This window comes from Panthera pardus, unplaced genomic scaffold, assembly GCF_024362965.1.
Source record: "Panthera pardus isolate Hobbes unplaced genomic scaffold, ASM2436296v1 HiC_scaffold_23, whole genome shotgun sequence".
Classification (NCBI taxonomy): domain Eukaryota; kingdom Metazoa; phylum Chordata; class Mammalia; order Carnivora; family Felidae; genus Panthera; species Panthera pardus.
In genome coordinates, this window is record NW_026526799.1 from 6,106,967 (window position 1) to 6,127,026 (window position 20,060).

The 20,060-nt window shown below is 45.1% G+C and overlaps 1 protein-coding gene across 1 annotated transcript in view; it reads right to left on the bottom strand.

The window, feature by feature from the left end:
• Positions 1–55: 55 nt before the first annotated feature.
• Positions 56–20,060, bottom strand: part of TICRR (TOPBP1 interacting checkpoint and replication regulator) — a 48,350-nt gene continuing 28,345 nt past the window's right edge. Inside the window, exons 16-22 of the mRNA XM_019460243.2 lie at positions 10,762–10,852; positions 7,961–8,022; positions 6,758–6,892; positions 6,017–6,174; positions 1,788–3,927; positions 1,542–1,667; positions 56–751 (exon numbers count right to left, since the gene is read on the bottom strand). Of these exons, the coding sequence (XP_019315788.2) occupies positions 639–751; positions 1,542–1,667; positions 1,788–3,927; positions 6,017–6,174; positions 6,758–6,892; positions 7,961–8,022; positions 10,762–10,852 (2,825 nt within the window). The 3' untranslated portion in view covers positions 56–638. The remainder of the gene's footprint in view (positions 752–1,541; positions 1,668–1,787; positions 3,928–6,016; positions 6,175–6,757; positions 6,893–7,960; positions 8,023–10,761; positions 10,853–20,060) is intronic.

The following is a 20,060-nucleotide window of genomic DNA, read 5'->3' on the forward strand; positions in this document are numbered from 1 at the left end:
CTGTTCCAGGAACCACCAGAGCTCGGCCCTGGTGAGTAAGCAGAAATGCACTGAGTAGCAAGAGAGGACTTTATTATTATACGGGGAAGGCAAGAAATTTCTTCTGTCTGCCACCGCCTTCGGTTTTGTGTGTGGTGCTTTAGTTCGTGAGCCCTGCCGGGGTCTCCGGGTCCCAGCCTAACAGCAGCTTCATAAAGAACCCACGAAGGGGCTGGGGGTGGGGGGCGGGGGCAGTTGACTGACTTGCCTTGGTCTCTCGGAGGGCAGGGCTGGAATGAGCGCCTGGTCTTACAGTTCCTGCCTGCTTCCTGACTCCCAGCCCCAGCGACACCACCTCCCCAAGGAGGGGTAGGGCTGGATTCCCGGAGAGGGAGTAAAGAATTTGACAGCTGACCACAAAGAGTCATGGGGACCGGGCTGACTGCAGCTTCCTCTTTTGAACTCCCTTGGCTCCACTGAGCCCTGGCGATTCCTGTTTCTGTGCAGCAAGCCCAGGGTTACGTGGGACAGAGAGCAGCCTGGAACTTCCAACCGGGAGAAGACCACTCAGAACACGTCTTCTGTGCTGGGGACACGGTGGCTCCGGCCACGCTCCGTAGTGTTTGAGGATGTAAGTCCCCCAACCGGTTCCAGCCTCACTAGCTAATCAGCTTCTTCCGTGTGTAAGTTCTGCTGATGGGGCGTCTCCTGGACAAGGCTCGGCTGAAAGGAGAGTCTTCTGCCGTGGCCAGGAAAACATCCATATCCTCATCTAGAGAAAGGCAGAAAGACTTAGTGGGCAGGAAGTCACTGAGGACAGAACAAAAGAAAACGGGCTTGAACTGGAGAGGCCACACCCGAAGACGGACTGACACCAGCGCTGCCTGCAAGTTCTCGGGCTGTGTGAGCGCCCCCCACCCGTCAGCACTGACTGGACGGCAGTAAATAATGGAAAAAGCTAAGTACTGCAGTTTGAACTCCCTCAGCTGGGTTTGTACATTCTTTTTGGCTCAGATTGTGGGGTTTATGCTGTTTCACGTGATTTATGTCTGAGTGTCAAGGGAGAGGAACCACCAAAGGCCCCCCACTCCTGCATTCCCCTTCAGTTCCAGGAGACCTTTCTAACCCATGCACTCAGCAGACGCAAGCCACGGGGTCGAGGAAAGGGAAGCCTCGAGTCTGATCACGACAGCCAGTCCTCCATCTACCACAGTACAGAAGCTTCCAGTACAGAAGCGTGGAACCCGCTGTGGGAAAGCTGCCAGCGTGCCGCCCACCCCTCTCCTCCACACACTCCCGCCACACGGGATGTGGGATGTCCACATCTGTCACAGTTTCAAGAAGCTAAAGAAAACACATCAGGATCTGAGGACTGCACGTAACTACACCATGGGGTTCTAATGCGGAGATTCTTTGGGAAGAGCACGGGACCCTGCAGGGACGGTCCTCTGTCCCAGACCCGGCCTTCCCTAGAACTCCTCCCCCAGACGGCCTGGCAGCCCCGAGCTGACCCCGGGGAGGCACCCAGCAGTCACTCCTCAGGACCCTCCGTGAACAATTACCTCTGGCATCGTTCCACCGAGAGGAAGGCGTTCTCCCCTGGAACAGCAGTGGAGACTGGGTCAGGGCCTGCAGCCCGCTCGCAGAGACGCCGCTCCGCACGGCACAGCCAGGAGAAGGCGTGGAACCTACAGAGACGCAGGGTGAGCACGGCTCCGTGGCACCCCACGCCACGGGGCCCGGGCCTCTTCAAGGAGCAGCTCTGAGGCGCTCCCCCCAACCCCCAAAACCCACGGCGGCAGCCTCACCTGAAAAGAACACCTCGTCGTCCCCCGTCGAGGGCAGGTACAGCACGCTCGCGCCCGGAGACCGCTCCTCGCTCTTGCTGAGTTCTGGGTCTCCTCTCTGCCCGTCACACGCTCTTTTTGCTTGACACTCCATTTCCTCCTCCGCAGGAAGGAGCCTCTTCCTGGAACCCAGCCCAAACTGTCCCCAGGAGCAGGCTTCCTCGGCCTTCGGCACACTGTCCCCGGGAGGCGAATGGTCGGGCAGCTGGCACACCCCCTCGAGCTCAAAATCCCCCAAGAGGGGAGTTCTGCTGATGCTGAGCTCGGGGCCTCGCTCCCTCCTCTCTGGCTCGAGTAGGGACACCCCTGCAGGGAGGTCAGCGCTGACCTCGCTCCTCGCAGCAGAGCTGCTGCCCACTGCCCGCTTCCTGCGGGGCCAGTCTCTGATGGTGTCTGGAGTGGTCTTCCCGCTGTGCTTGGGAGACGGGGTCCAAGGAACACTGCCGTCTGTCTGAAACGGAGAGGGGGTGCTAGAGGGGCCGCGGGTGGGGGTACAGGACTGGCAGATGTACATCTGTCCCCCACTCTTGCCAGGGGTGCTGTGTGAGGGGCGGAGGCAGGGGGGAGACACGTAGGTGGCTTCGGGTCTCCCTGAGGACCTGCCAGCCCGGGGCAGGCCAACACCAGGGAGGGAGCTCTCGTCGCCCCGGGAGCTCCCCGCCCTTCGTAGGGACTCAGCTTCGCACACACAGCCGGGGTCGATCTTTCTGATGCGAAGCTTGGGCAGGCCAGAAGCTCGCATCTCCAGCTCTACCTCGTAGGTCTGCGGGCTGGCGGGGGCTTCTGGAAGCTGAGCTGATGCCTGCAGATCCTCCAGCTGCGCGGCGGCCTGGCGCTGCCTTCTGTCTGCAGTGCAGCGCAGGTCGTAGGAAGGTGTCGGGGGAGAGCCAGGCCCACAGGAACGAGGGGATGGAAGAACCCCAGGGCTCGACGGAGAAGACTTCTTGGCAACCATCGTCCTTGACTGCCTCTCCTCTCCCATTGGTGCCACATCACTTTTCAAGCCATCACTGCCGTCAAGCTGTGCTTCGTCCAAGAGAGTGAGATACTCTGTGTCACTCGCCATCAGCAGCGGAGAGGACAGACGCCAGTCCCTCCTGAAGCCAAGCCCGGGGTAGCTGTGTCTTTCAGGGGAAGACCGAAGAGAGAGGCTCGCTTCCTTCTGGTCCTTTCTGGCATCTGTGCTGGCAGCTGGGTTGTCAGCTGGGGCCTCTCTAGGAGCAGCAGAGGCACTAGGCTGGTGTTCCAGGAAGCTGCTTGCAAGATCCGAGGGCTCTCTGCACCTTTTTCCAGTTTTAGAAGGGGGCAGAGCAGGTGCGGGGTCAGACTGGGCATTCTGCAGGATTCTGGGAGGAGTTGAGGGAGCAGGACAGGAGAGAGGTGAGGCTACATTGGGGGCTTTCCAGGGCTCTCTCCAGTCCATTTCTCCGGGGGAAGGAGAGTTTGTCGAAAATTTCCGAAATGGACTCTTCTTGGAAACCTTGCCTGAGGGAAAGGTGAAAGGCTTCTCTGGAGGAGGAGATGGGGGAGGCACCAGACTTGTCATCCCCGGGCTCCCGGGGGTGGAGGCAGCTTTCTCCTCTCCTTTTTCTGCTAGCTCCCCTGCCTGGGAGGCCCCGGGGACACAGGGACGGTGGTGCTCTTGGTCCGGAGGCGTCTCTCCCCGCACCCCCGAGGCTGCCGCTCGCGGAGAGGACCCGGCAGGACTCAGACCTGCGGTCCCGTTGGGGGCTGCGGGGCAGGGGGTGCTTTCTGGACTGGAGGTCACCGAGAGTGGCCAAGTAGAATTCCGCAGAAATCCAGCTGGCTGACCACCTGGCCTTCTGGGGGTTCTTGGGATCTTCTTTTCAAGAGGAGAGGTTCCTCCTTTCGCCAGGGAGCAGCCTTTCTGAGGAGTGACTTTTGGTTGAGATGGTGAGCCCCAGTCCTGTGAGGAGTCTTTTAAGGACTCCTCAAAAATGGCCTTTTTCGCAGGGGTCACTTCGGTAGGGGGTTTCTGCCACCTTTCAGGGGTGCGCAGTGGAGTTCGTGGCATACGAGGGAACCGTCTCGGCGTCGCTTTAGAAGAGCTTGGAGATTTCCGGTTACTCTTCTTGGGAGTCTGTAAAGAAATGCTCATTTCAGTGCCTGAATGTCATCACCCATATGCTCTACAGAGCATCTGAGTCACCTCTAAGACCATCAGAAAGGCACATGGGAAATCCTTAACCTGGATTTCTGACAGTGACACGTTTCAACTTCCAAAACATGATGCACACTTTTCTTTTCCTAGCACTAAGCACCAAATCCGATCTTGGTCCTAAGACCAAGAAGTGTCTTCAGATGCATACTACAGCTAAAACACGCTTCGCCTTCAACGGTGGATCGCTCCACTACTGCCACGTTCTCTTCCACCGCACCGCTCCTGCTCCCTTCCTGAAGTAGCTTCTAGGTGTCACATCATCTGTTCACCTGCCTTCAACATGTGCTTGCTACACGCCCGTCATGTGCCAGGCCGTGGGGGGGGTGGGGGGGATGGAGTATGGAATATATGGATACATAAGGTCCAGCAACAAAGACGACGTCTCAGGAGCGACACTCCCCAGCAAAAAATCTCCCTTCCTTCTGGCAAAATGCAGTTAAACACTCCAACAGGTAAAGCTGGTCAGACGCCCATCGTGATCATCTCAAGGGAATCCTGGTCTAGTGGGTATTTCACGTTGAATAGGGTACAGAGAGATGGTAACAGTGTCACCAGCGCACCGACAGGGATGTGCGTGGGACAACACGTGTTGGCAGCACAAGAGAGGACTGTCTAACCCAGCTAGCCTGAAGGGGGGACAGGAACAGTGAGTTAGGTCATTAAGAATGGGTATCAGCAGGTAAATGTAAAAGGTGGGAAAGCGGGGAAGAGGTAATTTTGGTGTCTTTAAAAAAAAAATTTTTTTTTTTAACGTTTATTTATTATTGAGAGACAGAGTGTGAGCAGGGGAGGGGCAGAGAGAGGGAGACACAGAATCGGAAGCAGGCTCTGAGCTGTCTGCACAGAGCCCGACCCGGGGCTCGAACTCACAAACCGTGAGATCATGACCTGAGTCGAAGTCGGATGCTTAACCAACTGAGCCACCCAGGTGCCCCTGGTGCCTTTGCTCTATCATTTTCTCTGCCTAAAATGAAAACCAGCAGCTGCATGCAGACCTATGTGCAGCCTGACGTCACCGGAAAGGTGGAGGACAGAGCAGAGGGAGAGTGGGGGCCAGAGCCAGCCGATGGAGGCCCATGCCCATCTGGAGAGGACTGAACCTGGTTCCGTAAATCTGTGGTCTTCAAACCCATCTCCATAGCTGTGTGTCCTCCCACAAACTCTAAGCAGTTTATTGGGTTTCCAAATAAAAATTATTTTTTAACATAAGGATTCCATTTTCAGAAAACCCTGTTTAACAACAGGTCTCTAGAGCTTTAAGCAAAGTGATGCAGTCAGAAAGCTCACTCCAGGGGGTGCCTGGGTGGCTCAGTCGGTTAAGCATCCAACTTCGGCTCAGGTCATGATCTCCCGGTTTGTGGGTTCAAGCCCCGCGTTGGGCTCTGTGCTGACAGCTCAGAGCCTGGAGCCTGCTTCGGATCTTGTGTCTCCCTCTCTCTCTGCCCCTCCCCCCACTGTGCTCTCTCAAAAATAAATAAATGTAAAAAAAAAAAAAAAAAGAAGGCTCACTCTGGCCTCTGGGGGCAGGATGGACTTGAGAGGGAAGAGGGAAAAGGCGGTTGAAATGTTCCAGGCAGAACTGGAATAGGGCAGAACTGCAGGGATGGAGAAAAGGGAATGGGTATAAATGGCTATGTCTGGGAGTGGCTCAGGCTTCTCACGTGGATGACTGGATTGGGTGGGTAGTGTAAGGGCAACAGATGAATGATGCCTGTACATTTCAGGAAGATCTATACGTGGTGTATGATAAAAATGGTGGACGAAACCAAGAGACTAGATGAGATAATTTCTGTTTTCTCCTACCACCTTGGCCTCAGCCAAACTGCTGCCTTACATCCCTATATACCCAATAACCATTCATCTCTATCAACCCAACCACCCCCAAATACGTATTAACATTGACAGATCACCTGCTTTCTCGTCCCTAATGTTCTCAGTGGGTTTTTTGGGCCATGTTTGTTTCCCTCCACAAGACCACACTATTTTAAACATTATAGAAATGTTATACCTGATAAGCTGTAGGTATCTCAGAACCCAATGTGCTTCTTGAAGTCCTCTGAAGTCGAGCTGAACCCTTCTCAGAAGGACTGACCATCTCATGCAATGCCCCAAAAAGCAGGCTCTTGGGAGAACGAATACTTCGGTTTGGAGATTTTTCTCTTTGGTCTGCAAGTCAAAATCAGTAATTCTTTCTCAACTCCTGCCCTCCCAATACTAACAGAACAGCCAGTCCATACAAGAAAACAATTTTTTTCGAGCTACTGGGAGTGGGGGATCCCACCTAATTATGCCAGCAACCCCAATTATTGTTGCCATCTGGACTTTTAATAAGATTGCATAGTTACCTCAGCCCTTATGTGAGGCAAGTAAAACAATTTAATTTGTAAATATAAAAACACATTATCTGATGATCCAAACTAATGATGGATGAAAGAATGAAGGACAAACAGGTATCCCCTTCCACCTAGGACCCGAGTGTAGAATGTGAATACATGGTAGAAATAACAGGTAATCTACCTGTTGAATGAATAAATTACCAAAAGGATAGTATGAATGACCAGCTGTAGGAATCCAAAGGAAGGACACTGTTAGTGAAGGTCATGGATCGTCCATCACTCTACACCTCTACTGAATATGCCTGTTGTACCGCTCCAGTATCAAGAAAGAAAATGCCAAGTTTTATACTTCTTTTCCCAAAAATACTTCCCGCCAAGTAGGCACACAACTAGGCGGTGGGCAAGCAAGTTACCTGACTTGTCTTGCTGGAATGAGTGAACTCTTTGCACACTTCGAGACTTGGGCTGAGACACAGAATAGAAGGAACCAGAATTTGTCCTGCTGAGTGACAACTGCTTGATTCGAGGACTTCGTCTCAAGCTTATTTCTACAAAACCAGAATCACAGTTAGTAACCAGGGAGAAACACAAGCTTTTAACGTTTGCCTGTGTATGAAATGGGTAAAATTTATGTTATACCACATACAAGATAGACTGTCACAAATTACTGACCTTGAGACTTCTGAAGTGTAACAAGGTTACAAGGGGTAGGACATATGGCTCCAACAAAGTTCAGAAAAACCACTGACCTACCAGACTGTGACCTTTGGAAATCTCAAACTGCCACCCTTTTAACCATGATACTGGGTGAAAAAAGGGTTTATATGGTGTGACTTTTGCAAAAAATTTTTTAAATTTAAAAATTGCAGTTTTCATGTTTATGATACATACATTTGTGTAGAAACGACACCTGTAAGAGTATCAATGAAGCTAAAATATTAAGTATTTCTGAGTTGTGGGATTACCAAACAATTATTAAAAATTTGGCTTCTTGGGGCGCCTGGGTGGCTCAGTTGGTTAAGCGTCCGGCTTCGGCTCAGGCCACCATCTCGCGGCTTGTGAGTTCGAGCCCCGCGTCAGGCTCTGTGCTGACAGCTCAGAGCCTGGAGCCTGTTTCAGATTCTGTGTCTCCCTCTCTCTCTGACCCTCCCCTGTTCATGCTCTGTCTCTCTCAAAAATAAATAAATGTTAAAAAAAATTTTTTTTTTTAAATTTGACTTCTCTATATTTTTTGATTTACTTTTCTGATTTTTCTACAATAAACAAATTACTTGAGTCATTAAAAACATGACTTTGTTTTTGGAAAAAACAAAATGTTTGCTTTTGGAATCCCCTGTATTACATGTACTTTAAAAAGAAGCCATGGCACTTTGTATCACCCCGTGTTAGCCCGTACCCTGACCTCTGTTCCTACTGTGTAAAAAGGTTTCTCCAGAAATTCCCTCAGGAAATTCTGTGTAAAAGACCATTTACTAATAAACATTTACTGATCTACACTGCAGGCCCAGAGCTGTCATACTGTCTGCACAATATCCTAGGACATGCTGAACAACACCACAAATAGAGGGTTTTCAAAGAAACTAGAGAAAACAGCACAAAACAAACATAGGTAATACCGTCTGCTCCTTTTTCTGGGGACTCTTCAACTATGTCAATATCAGGGCCAGGCTCCGAGGACCTTAACGAATAACAAGCATAGGGATTATTTAGTATCACTCATGGTTCATGCACCATAAGCCTCACAAAGCAACAGAGACCACAGGGCTTAAGAGTACCAGTGCTGGCAAGCACTCTCATATACTTGACCGTTGCAAGTAAAATGGTTAGAACACTTTTTTGGAAAGTGGTTTTACAACACAAAAATTAATTAAAAATATGCATGCCTTCTAACGCACCCATTTCTCTCCTTGCAATTTATCCTGTAGATAACTTGCAGAAGTATGTAAAATCTGTACACAAATAATGTCAAGATGAAACCTTCCTATTATTCCTGTTAAGTTCAGCTAAAAACCCTGGATGTTATATTAAAATGAACTACAGATTAAACAGTGACAAGAAGAGGCAGGTGGCTGGGGATCACAGGACCCAAAGAGAGACAGGGCAGTGAGCTCCCAGAGAGTTCCCTTTTTGCTTCCTGGATCCTGGACTGGGTGCTGGGGAAATAGAGAACCCAAATATGTCAACAGGTACCAAAACTGCCCTAAGAAAAGTCAGCTTTCTCTAGCCAAAGAACCAGGAAAGGGGCAGCTTAGCACGACAAACTTTCAGACACTAACTACCATGGAAAACTGTGGCCCACCACACCCATAGGCTGAGCCGAGATCCTAAACTTGCAGCCTGGCCCAGCAGCGATGATGACCCCCTCCATGTAATGACAAATGCTTTTGCATTTTTGTTTTTTAATTTTTGAGAGAGAGAGCAGGGGAGGGGCAGAGAGAGGGAGACAGAGGATCTGAAGCAGGCTCCGTGCTTACAGCAGAGAGCCGGATATGGGGCTTGAACTCATGAACCACAAGATCATGACCTGAGCCAACAGCAGAAGCTTAACCGACTGAGCCACCCAGGTGCCCCGCATGGGTTTTTTTTTTTTTTTTTAAGTTTTTTTATTTTGAGAGAGAAAGTGTGAGCATGTGAGGGGAGGAGCTGAGAGGGAGAGAATTTTTTTGAAGGTTTTTTAAAATGTTTATTTTGAGAGAGAGCAGGTGCACAAGGGAGGGGCACAGAGAGAGAGAGAATCCCAAGCAGGTGGCACGGAGCCTGACGTGGGGCTTGAACACATAAACCATGAGATCATGAGCTCAGCCGAAACCAAGAGTCGGTTGCCTAAGTGACAGAGCCACCCAGACGCTCCGAGAGAACCTTTAAGCAGGCTTTGCACTTAGCACACAGCCCAACATGGGGCTTGATCTCACAACCATGAGGTCCTGACCTGAGCCAAAATCAAGAAATCAGACACTTAAATGACTGAGCCACCCAGATGCCATGAAGAATGTTTTTTTTTTTTTTTTTTTTTTTTTTTAATTTTTTTATTTATTTTTGGGACAGAGAGAGACAGAGCATGAACAGGGGAGGGACAGAGAAAGAGGGAGACACAGAATCGGAAACAGGCTCCAGGCTCTGAGCCATCAGCCCAGAGCCCGACGCGGGGCTCGAACTCACGGACCGTGAGATCGTGACCTGGCTGAAGTCGGCCGCTCAACCGACTGCGCCACCCAGGCGCCCCAAGAATGGTTTTTAAAATTGTGCAGGGGAGGACTGGGTGGCTCAGTCAGCTGAGCACCAGACTCTTGACTTTGGTTCAGGTCGTGATCCCAGGATCTTGGGATCAAGCCCTGTGTGGGTGGCTGAGCGCAGAGCTTGCTTGGATTTTCTCCCTCCTTCTTCTGCTCCTCTCCCATGTGTGAGCACATGCACACACGCTCTCTGAAAAAAATTTTTTAAAAAGTTTATAATGGAAATGCAAGCTGGTGCAGCCACTCTGGAAAACAGTATGGAGGTTCCCAAAAAAATAAAAATAGAACTACCCTACAACCCAGCAATTGCACTACTAGGCATTTATCCAAGGGATACGGGTGTGCTCTTTTGAAGGGACACATGCACCCCCGTGTTTATAGCAGCACTATCAACAATAGCCAAAGTACGAAAAGAGCCCAAATGTCCATCGATGGACAAATGAATAAGGTGTGGTATATATGTACAATGGAGTATTACTCGGCAATCAAAAAGAACGAAATCTTGCCATTTGCAACTACGTGAATGGAACTGGAGGGTATTATGCTAAGTGACATTAGTCAGAGAAAGACAAGTGTCCTATGACTTCACTCATATGAGGACTTTAAGAGACAAAACATGAACATAAGGGAAGGGAAACAAAAATAACAGAAACAGGGAGGGGGACAAAACATAAGAGACTCTTAAATATGGAGAACAAACTGAGGGTTACTGGAGGGGTTGTGGGAGGAGGGATGGGCTAAATGGGGAAGGGGCACTAAGGAATCTACTCCTGAAATCATTGTTGCACTATATGCTAATTTGGATGTAAATTAAAAAAAATAAAATAAAACAAGTTAAAAAACATTTTTTTTAATTAAAAAAAAAAAAGTTTATAAATGTGGAATACCCATTTGATGGACTGCTTCTCAGCAACCCCTCACCGCCCCAAAAAGGAAGAAATATGGATACATACAACACCATGGACCAATCTCAAAATAATTATGCCAAGTGAAAGAGGTGACACAAAAGAGTACATTCTGTATGATTCTCTAGCCCTCAGAATTTACAGAATGCTGAATACTCTTTAGTAATAAGACAGTTAAGACATCAGTCACAGGGGCTCCGAGAAGGTGGACAGTGGCCCGCAAGATCATTAGCAAGGCTGTGTGACTACACAAAGTAGCTAGGCAAGGGTGTTACTCACCTGCCCTTGATTTGCCTATGAAGAAGCCTTCTGGAGACTTGCTTATGTACTGGAGTCTCAGCCACACTCTTAGTCAGCAGTTTGTGATAACCTAAAATGTAAATAGCATCAATTTCATTTAACCTTATCAAGAAGTGGCAGCAAGGCAAAGCGAGCAGTCTGAAATTCTGTATGGCTTACTACTCGCCTGGAGTGGTTTTTGTTTGTCTTTACCGGAGGGGTTCTTGATTGTTTTGGGGCTAACGTCTAACCATAGGACTTAATTTAACATGACACAACAGTTAATCAGCATTAGAGATTAAACAATAAGCTAGTGTAAAATACTGTAAAATTCTAATAAGCAATTCTGAAAAAAAATAAAAATATTTATCAGAACTAATAAGTATCCATCTCACCAGTGCTTCTTATATTTATGATGAAATGACAGAGTATGAAAGTGCTGACATGCCACACAGATACTAAGATACTGAATAGCGAGCGCCATCTAGCCGGCATGCATTTCCGCAGTGGGGTATGCAACCAAGCTGATCACGGGAGGACTAGTTTAGAGGGAATTAAAAGTGACCAGGAAGAGAAGTGATGTCGGCAGGAATGTGGTGTAAGAACCTCTGAAATAACTCTTCCACAAAAGGAACGAGAACACTGGGCAAAAATGGGCAAAATCAGCCTTTTCAGAACTTTGGAAATTAACTAGTTTGCAACAATCCATGGAGTGTTTATCCAAGAAAAACAGTGAATCCCAGTAACAACAGCCAAGTCCATGGAACTTTATCTTGCCCCAGCGCCCCCAGCCCCGTAGCCTTGAAAACCACCAGCCTGCAATCACTCTGCAGACCAACGCCCCTGCCCAGGGGCCTGTGTGTGAACAGGGCCAAATGAGACTGGAGCTCCTCCAAAGCCCCATTCACAGATGTCATTATCTGACCTGTCTGGCAGTTCCCCCGCAAAAGCAAAATCTCACGGGCTCAAGTAGTCTCTATTTGACCTCAGGACTCACCCAGTATGAATGAGCTTTTTCCAGGGAGCACTTACTGAAACCAACCGGCAGCAATTGTGAACATCACAGCTGCCTAGGGGAGTGATAACAGCTGGGGCAAACAACAAGCTAACCAAAAGTGTAAAAGGGGAAACTAGGGAATGAGGTGTCTATGGAGGACTCAACAAACCTTCAACATATTCCTGGAACCTAAAACTCCATGCAATGCAGGGCTGTGTGCACGCCCAGGGTAAACCCAAGAAGGCCCTAAGCTGTCACCCACGGCTCACCTTGAGGCTCTAGAAAAGCAGAGAGAAATATACGCTGCCTGGCTGAGTACTGAAGAAATGAGCCAACGCACCAAAGGCCCTCAGCAAAGGCTGAGAAACTTACTGGTTCCAGGCATCAAAGAAAATCTGTCCAATCATTAGCTGGATCGCTAAGCTAAGTGAGCAGACGTCAGTGGCCACACATGACAGAATACAGACTTTAAAGAATTAGTTCAGGAAAGTCCCCAAACAAAAGCAGTAACAATAACAACAAACACTGGAGGGGAGGGGAGAAGTCTGTCAGAAGTGCCTTATTATGTTACGTCCAGTGGTCAATAAAAAAAGAGACATGCAGGGGTGCCTGGGTGGCTCGGTCGGTTAAGTGTCCAGCTTCGGCTCAGGTCATGATCTCGCGGTCCGTGGGTTCGAGCCCTGCGTCGGGCTCTGTACTGACAGCTCAGAGCCTGAGCCCGTTTCAGATTCTGCGTGTGTGTCTCTCTGTCTCTACCCCCCACTCGCACTCTCTCAAAAACAAACATTAAAAAAAAAAAAAAAAAGCGCTGAAAGGGCAAAGACTCAACCAAGAATTGAATATCCAGCAAAATTATTGTTCAAAATGAGGGAGAAATTAGCACATTCCCAGGTTAAAAACAAATTCCCCCCCCCAAAAACAGAACTTTTCAGTAGCAGACCTGCCCCATGAGTAATACTAGAGGGGGTCCTTCAGGCTGAGAGCAAAGGGCACTCAAGAGTGAGGCAAATCCATGGGAAGAATCAAAAAGCACCAGGGAAGGAACTACATAAATAAATAGAACGTACAGCACAGAAGCAGTTTCCGTTTGTAACTCTCTTCTCCTAGGAGTTGAAAAATAAAGTGATTATAAATTGATGTTGATGGGCATAGAGTGTACGAAGATGTAATGTGTATAACAACGTAGCACAAAGGAGGGGGTAGGAAACAGAACTGTATTTATAGGAGCAAAGTTTTTCAATACTGCTGAAATGAAGTTGGTATTAATCTGAATTAGGCTCTTAGAAGACAGGAATTGTAATCCCCAGAGGGAGTGATGTTACACTAAATAGTGCCATAAGAAGCTAGGGGTTGGTCTCTCCACCAAAACAGCTAGTAAACTGGCAGGGGAGTGGGGGGTGGGAAATGATCAGAATCAAGTATTTTGGAACTCTGGAACCCAAGGGGCTACTTGCAACAATGAGGGACATGATTTATGCAAGGAAGATGCTGCTGAGTTTTGGTAAGCGAGCACCACGCATGAAGCTCTGATCTCCTTTCCCCAGCCTCACCGCAGCTGGGGGGAGAGGGGCCCACATTCCAGGAGCAGGTGGCTGGTGGTAGGGCAGACACCTTGTCCTCCAAACTTGGGGTTGTGTGGTTAATCTGATGGACCCCTGATGGGCAGGCGCAGACACTTGCTCTGGTTTTGGGACCTCCAGAAGGCAGCTGTGTTTCCCAAGACGACTATGGGAATATTTAAAGGGACAAGAATACTTTCTTGTTTTTCCCTTTTTAGAGTCAGACATTTAAGGAAATCTTGGTCAGGTTACTGGCAAACCAGAGATAACAGAACAGAAACTTCGGTGACCACACACAATATGGACTACATGCGTCGCGGGTTTGGAAAACAGAGACAGCTGAAGTCCTCAATATGCGAAGAGGAGCAAACACTCAGGAGCGGGAGAATCTGGTTTCCAAAGTTGCCACATTATAATAGTCAGAATATCTAATCTTCAACAAACAATTACAAAATATACAAAGGAACAGGGACATAGAGCCCATCCACGGGAAAAGAAGAATTTGATGGAGACCATCCCTAAGAAAACCCATCAGAATGGCTGGTCAAGGACAATAAATCAAGTTTTCTAAATGTGCTCAATGACTCAAGAATATCACAAAGAAATAAAGGAAATCAGTAAAACAATGTATGAACAAAATGAGACTGTCAACAAAGTGATAAAAATTATTAAAAGAAACCTAATTCTCAAACTATTCCAAAAAATAAAAGAGGAAAAAAACTTCTAAATTCATTTGACAAGACCAGCATTACCCTGATACCAAAACCAAAGACACTACAAAAAACTACAGCCCAGTATCTCTGATGAACAAAAATGCCAAAATCCTCAACAAAATATCAGCAAACTGAATCCAGCAATACATTAAAAAAATCACTCACCACAAGTATGATTTAATCCAAAGATGCAAGCGTGGTTCAATATTTGCAAAACAACGTGATTCTTCACATGAACAAGAGAAAGAATACAAACTGTATGATCGTCTCAATAGACACAGAAAAAACATTTGACAAACCACAGCATCCATTTATGATAAAAACTCTCAACAAAGTAGGTTTAGAGGGAACATACCTCAAAGTAATAAGGCCATAGACGAAAAACCCACAGCTAACATCATACTCGATGGTGAAAAATGAGCTTTTCCTCTAAGATCAGGAAAAAGACAAGAGTATCAACCACTTTTATTCGACACAGTACCACTGGAACTCCTAGCTGTAGCAATCGAACAAGAAATAAAAGGCATCCAAATTGGTAAGGAAGAATTAAAACTGTCACTATTTTCAGATGACACGATACTATATATAGAAAACCCTACAGATTCCACCCAAAAGCACTAGAACCGATAAATAAATTTAGTAAAGGTGCAGGATTTCAATTAATATACAGAAATCTGTTGCCTTTCTACACATTGGTAACAAAGTAGAAGAAAAAAAAATCCCATTTACAACTGTACCAAAAAGAATAAAATACCTAGGAATAAACTTAACCAGAGGTGAAAGACCTGTATTCTGACAAGTATAAAACACTGATAAAAGAAATTGAAGATGACACAAATAAATGGAAAGATATTCCATGCTCATGGATTTGAAGATTTAATATTGTTAAAATTTCCATACTACAAAAAGCAATCTACGGATTTAAGATAATCCCTATCAAAATACTAACAGCATCTTTCACAGAACTAGAACAAATACTAAAATTTGTATGGAACCACAAAAGATCCCAATTAGCCAAAGCAATCTTGATAAAGAACAAATCTAGAGGTATCACAATCTGTGCTTTCAAGATATACTACAAAGCTATAATGAAAACGGTATGGTACTGGCACAAAAATAGACACACAGATCAAAAGAATCAATAAAGAGCCCAGAACTAAACCACTCTTATGTGGTAAATCTACAACAAAGGAGGCAAGAATATACAATGGGAAAAGAGTCTCTTCAATAAATGGTGCTGGGAAAACCGGATAGTTACGTGCAAAGGATGACACTGGACCACTTTCATACACCATATACAAAAATAAAATGGATTAAAGACCTAAATGTGAGAACTGAAAGCATAAAAATCCTAGAAGAGAACACAGGCAGCATCTTGACATCAGCAACTTGTTTCTAGGTATGTCTCCTGAGGCAAGAGAAACAAAAGCAAAAATAAACCTTTGGGACTACACTGAAATATAAAAAGCTTCTGCACAGCAAAGGAAACCAACAAAACGACAAGGCAACCCTACTGAATGAGAGAAGATATTTGCAAATGACATATCCAATAAGGGGTTAGTATCCCAAATACATAAAGAACTCATGCAAGTCAACACCAGAAAAATAATCCAATTAAAAAATGGGCAGACGACCTGAACAGCTATTTCTCCAAAGACATACAAATGGCCAACAGAGACATAAAAAGATGCTCAACCATCACTCATCATCAAGGAAACTGAAATCAGAACTACAATGATAGGTCACTTTACACTTGTCAGAATGGCTACTATCAAAACAAGAAATAACAAATGTTGGTGAGGATGTGGATAAAAGGGAACCCTTATGAACTGTTGGTGGGAATACCAGCTGGTGCAGCCACTGGGGAAAACAGTATGAAGGTTCCTTTATTTTATTATTATTTTTTTTTGTAGAGGAAATTCTTGATTTTTTAATATATATATATACACATACATATCTTGATTCTAAACCTTATAGTTTTGGACTATTATTATTTTTTATTTAAATCCAGGTTAGTTAACATGTAGTGTAATAATGATTTCAGGAACAGAATTTAGTGATTCATCACTTACATGTAACACCCAGTGCTCATCCCAACAAGTGCCCTCCTTAATGCCCAATGACAGTTCATTTAAAAATTAAAAACAGAATTATCACATAATTCACCAGTATAATTCCACTACTGGGTATCTATCCAAAGAAAATGATAACTGCTAATTCAAAAAGATATACACACACCTCTGTTTATTGCAACTTTACAATAGCCAAGATATGGAAGCAACCCAAATGCCCATTGATAGATAAATGGCATACATACAATGGAATATCACTCAGCCATAAAAAAGAATGAGATCTTGACATCTGTGACAACATGAATGGCCCTAGAGGGTATTTTGCTAAGTGAACTAAGTCAGAGAAAGAAATGCCATATGGTTTCACTTATATGTGGAACCTAAAAGAACAAAACCAGACTCCTCAATACATAGAACTGGTGGTCCCCAGAGGGGAGGTGCGTGGGGGGTGGGTGAAATAGATAAAGGGAATTAAGAGGTACAAACTTTCAGTTATAAAATAAACAGGTCACAGAGATTAGTATAGCACTCTACCCAATAAGAGCAGAATACACATTATTCTCAGGCAAACGCAGAACACTCTCCATTACAGGTCAAATGGTAGAGCATAAAATAAGTCTCAAATTTAATAAGACTAAAATACAAAGTTTGTTCTCCAACCACAATGGAGTGAAATTGGAAATTAACAACAGAAGGAATTTGGGAAACTCACACATACATGAAGGTCAATGCACACATAAATAGTCAATGGGCCAAAGAAGAAATCACAAGGGAAATTAGAAAATATTTTGAGATAATGACAATGAAAGCACAACACACCCAAACTTACAGGACACAACTAAAGTAGTGCTTAGAAGGGAATTTGTACCTGTAATGCCTGTACTAAAAAACAAGATCTCAAATCAATAACCTAAACTAAACCTGAAAAGGTCAAAAAGATCAAACTAACATCAAAGCAAGTAGAAGGAAGGAAATGGTAAAGATTACATAGTAAATAAATGAAATCAAGAATTAAAAAACAACAGAAAAACCAAGGAAACCAAAAGTCGGTTCTTTGAGAAGAACCATAAAACACCCAGTGCTTTTTAGTGAAGAATCACTAAACTCTACTCCCGTCTTTGTTAAATTGACAAATCTTTAACTAGACTGACCAAGAAAAGAGAGGGAAAACCCAAACTACTATGAAAGAGGGAACATTGCTACTGAGCTCGCAGAAATACAAATGACTATTAGGGAATACGGTGCACAACTGTGTAACAGTAAAATAGATAACCAAGAAGAAATGGACAAATTCCTACAAAGACACAAACACTGAAAACAGACTCAAGAAGAAGCAGAAAATCTGAAAAAACCTGTATGTAACAAGTGAAAGGATGGAAGTAGTTATCAAAACCTTCCCACAAAGAAGTACTCAGGACTAGATGGCTTTACTGCTGACTTCTACCTAACATTTAAAAAACAATTAAATTGTTGGGGCGCCTGGGTGGCTCATCTGCCTTCGGCTCAGCTCATGATCTCATGGTTCGTGGATTCAAGCCCTGCATTGGCCTCTGTTCTCGCAGCTCGGAGCCTGGAGCCTGCTTCGGATTCTGTGTCTCCTTCTCTCTCTGCCCCTCCCCCGTTCATGCTCTGTCTCCCGCTCATGCTCTCTCTCTCTCTCTCCCTCTCCCTCAAAATAAATACACATATAAAAAAGTTTAAAAACCAAATTGTTAAAATGCTGACACTACCCAAAGCAGTCTACATATTCAATGCAATCCCTATCAAAATAACACCAGCATTCTTCACAGAGCTAGAACAAACAATTCTAAAATGGTATGGAACCAGAATAAGACCCCAAATAGCCAAAGTAATGTTAAAAAAGAAAACAAAAGCTGGAGGTATCACAATTCTGGACTTCAAGCTGTATTACAAAGCTGTAATTACCGAGACAGTATGGTACTGGCACCAAAACAGACACATAGATCAATGGAACAGAATAGAGAACCCAGAAATGGACCCACAAACGTATGGCCAACTAATTTTTCACAAAGCAGGAAAGAATATCCAATGGAATAAAGACAGTCTCTTCAGGAAGTGGTGCTGGGAAAACTGGACAGCGACATGCAGAAGAATGAACCTGGACCGCTTTCTTACACCAGACACAAAAAGAAACTCAACATGGATGAAAGACCTAAATGTAAGATGGGAAACTATCAAAATCTTAGAGGAGAAAACAGGCAACACCTCTCTGACCTTAGCCACAGCAACCTCTTACAGACATGTCTCTGGAGGCAAGGGAAACAAAAGCAAAAATGAACTACCGCAAACTCAAGAAAACAGCTTCTACACAGCAAAGGAAACAATCAACAAAACAAAAAGGCAACTGATGGAAAAGGAGACGATATCTGCAAATGACATATCAGATAAAGGGTTAGTATCCAAAAATCCATAAAGAACTTATCAAACTCAACACCCAAAAAACAAATAATCCAATGAAGAAACGGGCAAAAGACATGAACACTTTTCCAAAGAAGACATCCAGATAGCTACCAGATACATGAAAAGATGCTCCACATCACTCATCATCAGGGAAATACAAATCAAAACCACAATGAGATACCACCTCACGCCTGTCAGGATGGCTAACGTTAACAACTCAGGCAATGACATGTGTTGGCAAGGATGCAGACAAAGGGCAACACTTTTGCACTGCTGGTGGGAATGCAAACTGGTGTAGCCATTCTGACAGTAGGGAGGTTCCTCAAAAAATTAAAAATAGAACTACCCTAAGACCCAGCAATTTCACTACTAGGTATTTATCCAAAGAACACAAAAATGCTAATTCGAAGGGGCACATGCACCCCAATGTTCATAGCAGCACTATCAACCAAAGTCAAGTTATGGAAAGAGCCCAAAAGTCCATTTATTGATGAATAGATACAGAAGATGTGATATATATACACAATGGAATATCACTCGGTGATCAAAAAGAATGAAATCTTGCCATTTGCAACAACATGGATGGAACTAGAGTGTATTATGCTGAGCGAAAGAGGCAAAGAAAGATAAATATATGACTTCACTCATGTGGAATTTAAGAAACAAAACGGGAAGAAAAGGAAAAATAAAAAGAGGAAGTGAGGCAAACCTTAAGAGACTCTTAAATACAGAAAACTGAGGGTTGCTTGAGGGGTGCTGGGTGTGGAGATGGGCTAAATGGGTGATGGGCATTAAGGAGAGCATTTGCTGGGATGAGCACTGGATGTTATATGTAAGTGAAGAATCACTAAATTATACTCCTGAAATCATTATTACACTATATGTTAGCTAACTTGGATTTAAATAAAATTAAAAAAAATTAACACCTTAATATATATGGTCAATTAACTTTTTTTAAAAGTTTATTTATTTTGAGAGTGAGCAAACAGGGGAGAAGCAGAGAGAGAGGGAGAAAGAATCCCAGACAGGCTCTGTGCTGTCAGCAGAGTCCAACGTAGGGCTTGATCTCATGAACTGTGAGATCATGACCTGAGCCAAAACCAAGAATCGAATGCTTAACCGACTGAGCCACTCAGGCACCCCTGGTCAATTGACTTTGACTAAGATGCCAAGACAATTCAATGAGGAAAGAAGCCATTTCAACTAATGGAACAACTGGATAGCCATATATGAGAGAACGATGTTGGGCTCCTATCTCACACAAAATAACGCACAAAAGTTAACTCCAAACGGATCAAAGACTGAAACGTAACTGTTTAAAGTTAAAAGCGAATTCTGTTCGTTTTTTTTTTCCTAAGTTAGGACACCAAACGCATGAGCAATGACAAAAATTCACAAACTGCTTTCAAATGCACCTTACCAAAATTAAAAACTTTGTGTATCAAAGAGCACTATCAAGGAAAGTGAAAAGACAACCCCCAGATGAGGTAAAATATTCGCAAATCATGTATCTGATGAGGGCCCAATATCTAGAATA